The sequence below is a fragment of the Opisthocomus hoazin genome, chromosome 11, assembly GCF_030867145.1.
Source record: "Opisthocomus hoazin isolate bOpiHoa1 chromosome 11, bOpiHoa1.hap1, whole genome shotgun sequence".
In the NCBI taxonomy this organism is placed as follows: domain Eukaryota; kingdom Metazoa; phylum Chordata; class Aves; order Opisthocomiformes; family Opisthocomidae; genus Opisthocomus; species Opisthocomus hoazin.
In genome coordinates, this window is record NC_134424.1 from 2,812,963 (window position 1) to 2,825,636 (window position 12,674).

The window sequence follows — 12,674 nt, forward strand, 5'->3', positions numbered from 1 at the left end:
CATCTCCACGCAGGGTCTTCATGCTGAAAAGATTTCTTATGGCGAAACAGAAAACTCTCAGTCACCGCAGACTGAAGCTTTGCTAAGGAGACAACGACAAACATGCCTGATTTCTGCCTCATCTCTGCATTGTCCGTGCGGTCCCCGTGTCCCTCTAGGAGATGGCTGCCTTCTCACCTGGGGAGAAACAGAGGCAGCTCTGCGTGGCCACCGGTGCCAGCAGGCACGGGCTGTGCAGGTGGGGTTAGTTCTTCTAACTGGAAAAGGGCATAAAACCTCACGCCTTGGCTCTTCAGAGCAGTGCAGCTCAGCACCCAGCCATCCCAAGCCTCCCTGAAGTTGGCCTGTTGAGATTACCCACCTTCGTGCAGCACAGTTAGTTTAAGGCTGGATGAGGGCAAGCACTCCTCTTCAGTCTCATGCTCAGGGAACTGGGATGAAGGGAATTCAAGGATCACAAAGCATTTCTGTCCCAAAACTCCTCTCCTTTTTTTTTTTTTTTGCTGTAGAAATGAAGCTGAAACTGATGCTTCAGCCATAGCACTGCAGACTGCAAATAAGTTTGATCCACAACCTGTCTTCAGTGGCTTTTAACACCTAGCTTTGGCAGCATCGTCATCACAAATGGCAATGAGACCCACCTGAAGGGGCTGAGGTGGCAAGCTCCACCCATGCAGATCAGAGGGCAGGTAATTTTGGGTGTAGTTAACACTATAGGAGCCACTCTCAGAAAAGTTAGATGCTGTGATAACGACTGATTTTGTGGACTTGATATCAGAGGTGAAAGAACCACCTTCAGGTAATGAACATCAGAGATCTGAGATACTGAAACTCTCATGATAACCTTTGAACCAAAAAGAAAAATGGCACCTGAAGTCAAAAGGGGAGAGAGGCCCTAGATGAATAAATTAAGTAGGTAGGTATGTTTGCCATATAGCTCCTTCCTCACAGTAAGTAAAAGCAAGCTTTCTCCTTGGTCTGCCTTCTGGCTGGTTAGACGCACACGGAAGAAGCTCCATAAGCATTTGTCTCCTCCTCTCTGAGCAATAAAACCAGCCTAACGGCAAATGGCTGATGAGGACAGACAGATTTCAAAGCAGGACTGCAAATTTCTTTAAAAGGGACAACGATCCATAGAAGATGTCCGCTTGTTCGCGACGTACCGAAGGACCCCCTGATGACAGGGCCAGCCGCGACGGCGGGTGGTTGATCACGGCAGTTAGCAGCGCGACACACGGCCCCGTGTCGGGCACACACACGCCGTGCCTGGAACGGTGTCCGGCAAGAACTTGTGGCTGGCTGACCCCCATTCTAACACTTATTTTGATGTAAATGTTACAGCTCAACGCGTGTTCAGGCAGTCAGCCAACAAGTGTAGGACTGGCACATTTGAAGCAGGTTTCTGCTAAACTGAAAGAATTGTTTTGTATTTTCTAAACATTTACACCACCCTCTTTGAAGCAACCTGCATCAAGGTGCTCGCTACATTATTTAATGTAATTGGCTATTTGTAAACTCTGCTTTGAATCTATCTTTTTTCCTTACCAAATTTTGCCTTTGCGACCGAGAAAACGCTGGCTTTCTTAGTGCCACTAATACAAATTGCTCATAAACCCTCTCACACAAGCACCAGAGTCAATGATGCTGGCTCTTCTCAGAGAGGGGCCTTTGGCAGGTACCACGCGCTGCCAGATGAGATCATGGCAGGGCAGACACAGGCAGCAGCTATCGGAGCCTTCCCTTTCATCTGCTCGTTAACTACTTCGTAATATAAAGAAATAGACTGAGAATCTGGAGAATTTTTGGTGTTAAAATTCAGAAGCTACGTGAGTGGTTGGTGTACTCCAGATTCTCCACATATTTATGAGTCCTTTTGCTGTACTTAAAATCTTAAGACCATCTAGAGTAGAAGGTCATAAATATCCCCCACTTCAAGGAGAGCTGACCTCCTTTCCCTCCCAGCCCTCCCACCCCTGGGTGTGGGTACTGTGCCATCGACTCTCCGCTCCCCGGGGTAACGTGGGTTAGAAACGTGGCTACGGAAAGTGCCCAGGGAACGCAGAACAGCGTGCCACAAACGCCTGAAGGATTCAGGGCTGAACCAGCCCAGCTTGGCTAGATCTGAAACCTACACCCCTCGCAGAACCCCACGCGATGCGTGACGAGCCGGTCAGGTGTCTGCGGCATTTCAAGCTCTTTTCAGTGGTGCCCAGCGACAGGACAAGGGGCAATGGGCACAAACTGAAGCAGAGGAAGTTCCGTCTGAACATGAGGAAGAACTTCTTCCCTCTGAGGGTGATGGAGCACTGGAACAGGCTGCCCAGGGAGGTTGTGGAGTCTCCTTCTCTGGAGATATTCAAGACCCGCCTGGACGCGGTGCTGTGCAGCCTGCTCTGGGTGACCCTGCTTCGGCAGGGGGGTTGGACTAGATGACCCACAGAGGTCCCTTCCAACCCCTACTATTCTGTGATTCTGTGATTTTCCCCAGATCCCCAGGTGCTGCCTGGGCCAGCGACCAAGGAACAGGGCCAACGCAGTGTAAAGATACCTGCACAGCTCTGCCGTGGCCAGGAATGAGGTGGGACAGCTCCAGTAACTGCCACGGGTGCCAGTTTCCATAACCATATGGAGACATACATGCCATTGTCCCTACTCTAAACAGGGGGTAGGATATTTTGCATGTGATGTGCAAAAATGACAAATTATTAAGATTTTAAGAGATCAATCATTTTATACTACAACTGTAGTACACTCTACAGACTATGTGCCAGTGAGACCACTCTAAAACCACAGATTTTTTTTTTTTGCCTGTCTTCTACTATGCCTTTTCCATTTCTTCATGAAAGTCAGCAACCTGCCTCTTCCTGAGGCACTGGAGATACCAGTGACTGTCAGGAGAAGAGAGGTTCACCCTTTTCTGCACAGTCTGTATATCTGGACACTCAACGAGCCCGAAGTTACAGTCAGAACCTGTCTCTGTAATAATAATGGATTTAAATGTATCACCAGACAAACACAATAGGGCACACAGCAGCAAACCTTCAGGGACTTCTGGTAGCAGAGTTTCTCTGTCATTCTGTCCAAAGCTTCAGATTATGGCTTCCAGGAAGCTCGGTGTAGGCATGAAGCCCAGAAGAGAACACAGTGGTGTCTTCAGGATTCCTGTGTAACTTACTGGCACGCTACTTCCTCCCCTCCTACAACACTCTCTCTTACCTTTCCCTCCCATAGAAACAGGAGGAAGAATAGGTATTGCCATTCCAGAAATAAACCACCACATGAGATCCGGAACACTGCTAATGGATCCTGAATACCCAGGAGACAACAACAGTGACAATGAGTGTTTGAAAAAAATAAGTAATAATGAAAAGACGATGCATAAATTGTGGCTCTGTTAGCAGTCTTCAGCCTTTCTGCAGAAGACACACCCAGGCCACAAAGAGAAAGCCTTCTAAAAGTTGCACAAGGTCTTGGCCATGTCTTCTATATATGCACATACTGCTTTAGTTTGCATCAGTTCATCTCTTAAGTGCACACTCGTATGCAGCAAAATGAGGCTCTTTCTCTGCACTTACACCCAACTGGAGATCTCCCAGTGTCTTTAGACAACAGGAGCACCCAGAGCGCAACCCATTCAGTCAGGCTGGCACCACCACAGCCTTCTCCTTTAAAGTGTGCCATTCTAAACTTCCCAAAACACACCCTGAGAATGAAAACCTCGCAAATTGCCGCCAAGAAGGAAACCGCTTTACCTCCAGAATGTGGCGGTGGTCCACACAGCAGCACCATGCCCTGGCCCTGGCGGACGGACACCGTGCTTCTCGTTCTGGTTTTGAAGTTCTCAAGATCTGCCAAGAAAGAACGAACTCAATTAAAGGGAGTTTCATAGGTTTTCCTCATGAGGAGGACAGAAGGTTCTCATTACGACTTTGCTGCGTGACAGAGAAAGGAAGCGAGTATCAGCGTGGAAGGTGGTTTGTGGGACCTGGGTGGAACGCGGGGCAGTGGGAGGCTGCTGTGGCTGCCGGCCATCAGAAGCAGGAAAATGTCTCCACAGGCTGCGAGGCTGGTAGAGGGGAAAAGGTGCTGATTTACCGACGGCAGAAAACACGCCTGGAGAAAACTCCAGCAACCTGTAATACCGCTACTTTTATTTTATGAATTTATGATGATTTACTGCCTTAAACAATCACTACCTTCAGTTACATTATAAGCCAGTTGTTTCCCTTTAGGAGACTTGTTACGGATGCCCTTGCAACCCATGTGTAAAAATCCCTCCTTTCCCATAAGGAAGTCTCTTGTAACAGCTGTATGTTAGCCACACAAGTGCTTTAATTAAATTAAATTCCTCCTTCCACCTCTCTCCTTTTCCTCTCCTTCAGGGGCCATGCACTGCAAAAATACAACTCCCTCTCTTCTCTCCTCGCACGCTGAATTGAAGCAACTTGCTATGAAGCGATGAGGTGACTCTGAGCCGAGCAGTGGCACCAGGTATTGATCAGCACCGTCGGCTGCTGCGCGGGAGCACGAATACACTGAATCACTTTGGTAGCCTTTTATCTTTAACAGTCCTTTGCATTTCAGTTTTCACTTTTTTGCTTTCAGTGTAGCTGGGCTGTGGTTTGGTGATTACAAACCTGTTGTCAGGGTAGCTGGGAACCAGAGAAAACATACAGGTGATAAATATTTAACGGCAGGAACGAGTAGGAACATCATTATAAGGTTACAAGGCTGAAAAATCAAGCTTTGATTTTTATCCTCTCTTGGAAATGTTTTCTGGAAGCACTGGCATGCATACTTAAAAAAAATTAAAGAAATAAAATCAGAAGAAGTCACTGCCTCATTTGAGAAACCTTCTTCATGGACCCTTCCTGCTAAAGCCAAATTCAGGACAAAATCCAGGCAAAGGGGAACTACAGTGGACGCAGTGAATAACAATTCATTATAGTGCTAGTAGTCATTGTAAGATTTCCAGCACAGTTCTGCCCTTATGCTGTAAATTACATCATTCCTGGGATCTTATTATTGTATTATTTCAGCTTTTTGATTTGAGTTTTAGTGGATAAATATTGTGGGAACTTCAAAAGCTTGCTGCACTGCAGTGAATTATTCATGGAAAAAAAATCCTAGTCCAAACGTGCCACCCTCCCGTGTCCATGGACAGAGGGAACACTGACCGGACCCATCAGGTGCTGAGGCTCCTGCATCACCAAACCCTCTGGGCAAAATGGGTCCCCACAGGAGGTTCAAAACTTCACTTGAGTTCTAAAACTGGTCCATGGGTATCAATTGAACAGCAGGTTCACTAGCGTGAGGTGTTTGTTCAGACTCTGTGTAGGTACAGGGAGACAACGAAGCATGGAGTTTCCCAGCCTCAAGTCACAACCTGAGTCTATAACTTTGCACAGGGTGATCGTCCTTCTGTCTTTTTTCAGCCTATGAAAAAAGCCAGAAGGAAAACAGAAGAAAACCTATTATCAATGAAGATAGATACAATTTTTTCTGTCCTAAGTTCTATAAAATGTGGAATGGCACTTTTCAGGAACCACTATCATATTCCTCTGGCCACCTGCCAGTCCCATAGATTTAAATACATTTTGACTGCAACACAGGCACAAGATTGGATCCCATCCTCACTGAAGATATGTGCATAAGGATAATAACCTAAAACCAAAATGATGTGTGCAGGAATACACGTGGTATTAGGAAACATTTTTACATGAATATTACTTCTAATAAATGAAAAAGTAAAGTAAAAGCAAAACAAGTCCCAATCATCAAACCAGATGCTTTATATACGTACATATACACACACATATATATATGACCTAGAAAGAAAATTGCAGAAGTATTGGTAAGTCTCAAACAACATTTAAAGGAAGAGTCTCCATATCTCTATTCAGCTATTTATATCTTTGTCGACACTGACAGAACTAATACATTATGCCATATACATAAACATACCTACACAAAACGTTTTAGAGACTATACAGAATTCACTTTTCAGGCCCGAATACTAAAAAAGCCCTATGCAGGTCTGCTTTGGAACATGTGAAAGAAAAATTGCATCAGATCTGAGCCTGCGTGGTTAAGCCTGCTTATATGGTGCTCTAGGGAATTCTTCTGATAATCACAGGGGAGGGAATGGGAAAGGTCTTTCATTACTAATCATAAGAAACAACCACCTGCCTGGTGACCCAGCAACTCTTGAATGCGATAGTATGGAGAGAAAGTGCACGACTCACTACTTTAAATGCAAATCTAGTCCTCTTAACTTTTTTTGCAAGGAATAAATAACCCCACTTGTTGACAAAACAGACAGCCACCTATTTATGACAAAAAAAGGACTGCTACCAGGAAAAGAAGCCTCTGCTTGGATGAACAACTAGGAAATGATGGAAGCATGGCCAAAATCAATCGGCGACAGCAGACAAAGCAGAGCATTCATCACTATCGCTCGTAGTGCAAACTATCAAGCTTTGAAAATCAGCTGTCAATTCTGAAAAGCCTCTCCTATGTGCTTAAAATTGGGCTCTGACTAAATTAACAAGATCAAGATAATTATAAGAAAAGCTAATGTCTCATCAAACTGATTAGACTGATTATGCTCCTGCATTCTGAAATCCACACTTCAAATTTACTTTTGCAATACCTAAATAGCAACCTGAATTAATAATAATATCATTAAGAATTTATTAATAAGAAACTTCATTTAAACACCACCTTGCAATCTTTCCCAAGAAATTAGGAACAATCTTAGCGTTGCTGAACAGTTACAAAGCGTACAGACTAGTAATGTACAGATTCAAAAAATTCTTCTCTGCTTTCACATGCTGTGCAAAGTGGACAAAAAACCTTTCCCACAAACTTCTGCTCAAATGGGTGCAGAATATTGCACTGAAATTTTGTAGCACTGAATTGCCCGTACATGGAGGTAAGACCGCTCGGTAAACAGAAGTTAAACACGCTTGCTGAAAACCACACCGCGGGAAGCCTTAACACAGAAGCAGCACTCTAACACTTGGTTCCCCATGTTTGTTATCTTCCTCCAAGGGAAACACAGCTGTCCAGTGCCTCTCTACCCCTGCCTGGAGAGGAGGCAAGAAATTTTTCTCTATATTTTCGACATTAAAAATCAATGGGACAGCAAAAGAAGAAGAAAAAAATTACGCTTACAACTGCAGAATGGCTCTGAATTACAGTGTAAATGGCTCGGCTGTCTGTGTCCCCCCTGCTGAGAGCATTAAGTTCCACTTTCCCTTGCCCCCAAGCCCAAAGATTCTGGCTAACATATGAAGATTTCTGTTCTTATTTGCCAATTAAAAAACAAAAAAAACAAAACACAAAAATGCCAGAAGACTTATTAAGACAGCAAGCTCCATTATCTCTTGACATACTTACGTTTTGGAAGTAGGTTTGAAGCAGGACTATCACACCTCAACATCTCCCTCTTTCCACTGGAAATCGCACCTGAGCAGAACTCAGTGACCTTGGAAATCTGAGGTTTGCAGGTGTCTGGCTGCTGGACCTGCCACTGTGCCTGAGCAGATGACCCCCACGACGCGGCATGGACAGCGCTGGCCTCTACTCATGTTTTTCTCACTGTGTCTTATTTTACCTTTTTTTTTGTTTGTTTCCTACTCCTTCTTGTTATATTCCTCCACGCTTTACTGTTCATCCACTTCTCCTGCATACATTGTCAATGAGATCACTGACTCCTGACACAAATGCTTTTGCCCATATTTTGGAAAAAAAAAACCCAAAACGCAACAAACCCCTCCACAAGTTCTGGAAAAACAAAACAATTTCAGATCTGGGAGGGAGGCAGTGAAAGCCTCCGACAGGTCACTACATTCCCAAACAGAAGTGACACATTTCTGGTTTATATGTAGGGGCACCATCAGGAGGAGACAATGCCATCCCTTGAAGTGTTTGCTAACCCAGTGGAGGATGTAACAAAGAACAACGGTAGGAAGCTGAAGTCATGGAAACGGAGATGAGAAATTACACTTACTATGAGCGATGATGGTCAGCTGCTGGAACAAATTACAACAGAGAGCAGAGGGTTCACCATCCTTGATGCCTGGAGATCAAGACCACCTTTCTAGAACATGTACGAACCGTAACTACGCTTTAATTACACTTAAGCAGCCAGGTTCAGTTAGGGATAAACTCGAGGAAGACACCACCAGGGATAAACAGGAATCAAAGAATGGCAGGGGTTGGAAGGGACCTCTGTGGGTCATCTAGTCCAACCCTCCTGCCGAAGCAGGGTCACCTACAGTAGGCTGTAGAGGACCTTGTCCAGGCGGGGCTGGAATATCTCCAGAGAAGGAGACTCCACAGCCTCCCTGGGCAGCCTGGGCCAGGGCTCCGTCACCCTCAGAGGGAAGAAGTTCTTCCTCGTGTTCAGCTGGAGCTTCCTCTGCTTCAGTTTGTGCCCATTGCCCCTTGTCCTGTCACTGGGCACCACTGGAAAGAGATTGGCCCCATCCTCCTGACACCCACCCTTCAGATATTTGTAAGTATATATTAGGTCCCCTCGCAGCCTTCTCTTCTTCAGGCTGAACAAGCCCAGCTCCCTCAGCCTCTCCTCGTAGGAGAGATGCTCCAGTCCCCTCCTCATCCTCGTAGCCCTGCGCTGGACTCTCTCCAGTAGCTCTTCATCTTTCTTGAACTGGGGAGCCCAGAACTGGACTCAGTACTCCAGATGAGGCCTCACTAGGGCAGTGTAGAGGGGAAGGAGAACCTCCCTTGACCTGCTGGCCACATCACAGGGCACTGCACCATCTAGCCTTCAGTGGCATGGAATACTGGGAAGGAGGAGGAGGTCTGGAAGCCAGTGTGACACTCTGGTGGCCTGATGACCACTAACAGCCTGAGAGTCCCAGAGGTTTGCTTCCTGGGACCTGACAACACAGTATGTAAGAAAACAGAAAATAATCACAACTTGATGAACTATTAAGTACCCTATGGGGTACTAAATACCTTATAATAGAAACAAAGGACCCGGTCATTCACGGATTCTACAGTTAAATGTTAGACATAATGCAATGAGCGCTGGTAAATAGAACGGACACAACAAGACGAAGCAAAACAATGCCTGGAAGTGGTAAGTTCATTAAATTTCAGCATGTAGGCGTCTTTGTGACTTAATTAAAGATTTTAGGGTGTGAATTGCTTCAATTACAGTGATCTATCATTGCACAGATCAAAAGAGAAAGGAGCTCTAATTTCAATGAAGATATTTATACACGAAACAAACAAAACATGACCGGAATTGAGGACTGCTTACACGAATAGAAACTGCTTCTTGATGGAGCCAGCATCTCCGCATGCACTTCTGGAGAAAGTATATCCGTCCAACAGCTCGGGGATTTGTGGCACTGGGCAGTATGTGACCACGAAAAAAACACTGCTTCTGTTTGCAGAACCAAAAAGGATAGCAGATGCAAGAAGGTTGTAAACTTACCCTAACTAATCAAAGCAGCGTGTGTCTGCATGGGCAATTCTAGGTCACTTGCACCAATGAGTAAGCCACATATTCAGCTTTAAATTTAAATGCGTGACTTCAAATAATCATGATCAGATATTTGTATGACTGTTAGGAAAAGAATACACTTGCATACTAGTTTTTGCCCTATTTAACTTGGACATTCTCTATTTAGAAAGCTATTGTCAAAATCGATTAAGAGAAACCACTGAGGAAGAAACTATTAATGCTTTCCAGCTCTGGAGGCCAATGTTCTGCCAAAGCTTATGAGGAGCACGCAGTACTAAACCAATGACGCCACTGAAAACAGAAAAATACTGTAGAAGCTCCAGTAACTCAAGCATCACATGAGAACACGATTAGTAACGTTTTCAGTGCAAAGAGGAGAATATAACACGGAGGTATAACAGGAATGCAGACAGGTTATCGTGATTAACACTGTTACTCAGAGCTTATTTAATGAAGAGTGAGGATACCATTAAAACTTCATCTCCACAGTACCAATTCTAAATCAGACTTAACAAACCCATGTGAATATAAAGCTGTTTGTATTTAACCTGTGAAAAATACACTGATTTGTACCACTGACACCATTGTACTAGTGACTGCGTGACTTTGGGAAAGTCACTTAAGTTCTCTGTGACAAAGTTTGCACATCTCTAATGATGAGTACTTCAACTGTGTCTCTCAAATGAGATCTAATTAGCCAATATTTGAACAAAAACTTCACATCTGGCGCTGAAATGCGCTAGAGTGCAATACGCTATTAGCATGTGCACACTAACACCCACCCTTTAATATGAACTTGAATGTCTTTTCTTGCATTACTAGATTTTTCTGTAGCCTCCATTAAAACTCTGCCTTAGCACTTCGTGCTACAACTTACGCAGGTACTGGCACGTGATGCCAGTCTGATACAGATCCTTCTTCCTCTAAAACGCTCCCAAGTCCAGCAGGTGCCAGCAGCAGCTGTCAACCCCACTGGCTTTTCAGTTTGGGCAGGGTACTGCATTGAATGCCCTCCTTCCAAAACCTCAAATGTGGTTTAATAGAAGCTTAAGCAGTCTGAAATGATCCAAAGCCCCTTAAGACTGGGTAGTTTGTCTCAGTGAATGGCATACGGAAATTTTAATCAAAAACATATGGCTTTTCACAGTTACAATTATCCAACTTTGGCTACAGTAATGAAAAATTTCCCAAAGTTTTATGTACAAAAATCAGTCTTTATAGCAAAGAAGATTCAATTATAAGCATAACACCAAGCTGTAGCCTTTTATCCTTTATTAGGACCTACTTGGGTCTGTATTTTATTTATGAAATATGATAATCCTTTTTCTAAGCAACCACTAGATAAGTCCTGGAAATCGAGGTTTGCTCTTTAGAAGAAATATGTCACAGATTTCACTGAAGCACAAGCAAGCAAGCAAGGCCAGATCAGCTCACTTTCCCACAAGTTCCCGCTGGCGGGGGCAGTGTAATATTTGACCTCTGCTTTTTGTATTTATATCTTCTCATTTGCAGCTCTGCTGATTGTTCTATCGTTAAGCCCACTAGCCAAGCAGACTTATTTTCCACGAGAGCTAAGCTCTGTTTTGCCTTCCTTTGTTTGCCAGCGGAGGGTTTCCATGTTTTGCTGTTTTTTTAATGCGTAGCATATTTTTAGAATCAAAAATGCTTTCGTAATTATGCTGGTTCTGAAATCAATAAAGAATTCTCTATGTAAGAGGGCTATTTTAGAACTATTAAACAAACCCAAAAATATTACAGAAAATTACATGAATAATAAACTATTCAAATGGATGCTGACAGGTGTCTGCATGTCTTTTAGAAAGCCAATTTATGTGACTGTATCATGTAGAAGGAAGCACTGCTGTACATTGCCTTGAATGGCATACTGTCAAAAACTCCTACACCACTGGTGAACCCTTTGTCATTACATTCAAGGGTTTTTTCTAATGATTAGAAAAGCACTGTCAATGCTATTTTTATGTATTATTCTTAACTGATATGAAACTATTTCTCCTTTTACTATATTCTAACAAAAACATACACACATCAATCACTTCTTTATACATCACTGGATTTTAAATTCCAAAAGAAAACACGACTAACACTCAGGCTTAGAGAAAAAAAAAACGTTAGTGGCTTTTATGCTGCTGTATTTTACTTAAAGACTATCTCTAGAGACTTCTGTAAAACAAATCTGATAACACATCAGTGATATTCCTCTACTGAGTCGATGTTAACAGCAAGTAGCTACCAAAGCATAATACCTGTGTCTATATGTCGGTCTATATCTTCAGATGGATCATTATCCCTACAGAGTGAGCTTGTCAACGAACCTTGAGGGAGGATGTATGTGCTTGGAGGAAAACCAAGGGATTGTACCACAGGACCCTGAGAACACGACCACAAGATAACTGCAGAGGCCCTGCTGGTGCAGGCGCAGGATGGAAACAGATGCCTCGAAGCTCTGAGCACAACGCGCAGCCCTTCCACCGCACACCAAAGGAACGCAACCCAAGACTGAGCAAATGTGCGTTTGGCTGGAACAAAGCAAACCAGGAGCAAGAACACAACTGATATAAAACACACATAGTAAAACTCAGATGTAACAGAGACAGGAAGCAATGAAGGAAAAGCAATTAATACAGTAGCAGTGGCAAACATATCCATTGCAGCTGTATACTACTGGGAATTGGCAGCAACTGGATACTATACACTCCAGCCTTAGTATAATTGTTAGTGTACTAAAAACATGTTTTCAATTAGGTTATTAATACTTCAGTTAGATTATCAACAAATCCTTTGATCAGGATTTTTAAAAAAGGGATTTTTTAGCCCATATAAATTGCATAGGCTCTTCGGTTTGGTATTTCACCCTTGAGGCTTGGTTGTAATTTGGATACAAGAAACTTAAACAGTTAAAAATGAATTTGATAAGAATTGACCTTTACTACATATATTAAATGAACTTTGAAGCACCCATACGATAGGAAGTAAATTAATGATATAGGTAAAGGGCAGGTAGTTCTTCATATACGTGAAACACACAATCCACTTATGTACACAGATACAGCCAAGACAGCTAAAGTCAATTTTCAAGCATGACTTAAAGAGATTTATGGAGCATAATTGGGTTTGCCTTCTCACACTCCTTCTCTAATTTTAAGCTGATCCC

General features: G+C 43.5%; 1 protein-coding gene across 5 annotated transcripts in view; it reads right to left on the reverse strand.

Annotated features, from left to right (window-relative positions):
• The window catches only part of LOC104331265 (contactin-4), a 354,067-nt gene that overhangs the window by 106,436 nt on the left and 234,957 nt on the right, over positions 1-12,674 (reverse strand). For all 5 annotated transcript variants that reach the window (XM_075432608.1, XM_075432604.1, XM_075432605.1 and 2 more), the window contains one exon: positions 3,753-3,848. In XM_075432608.1, the coding sequence (XP_075288723.1) occupies positions 3,753-3,848 (96 nt within the window). The remainder of the gene's footprint in view (positions 1-3,752; positions 3,849-12,674) is intronic.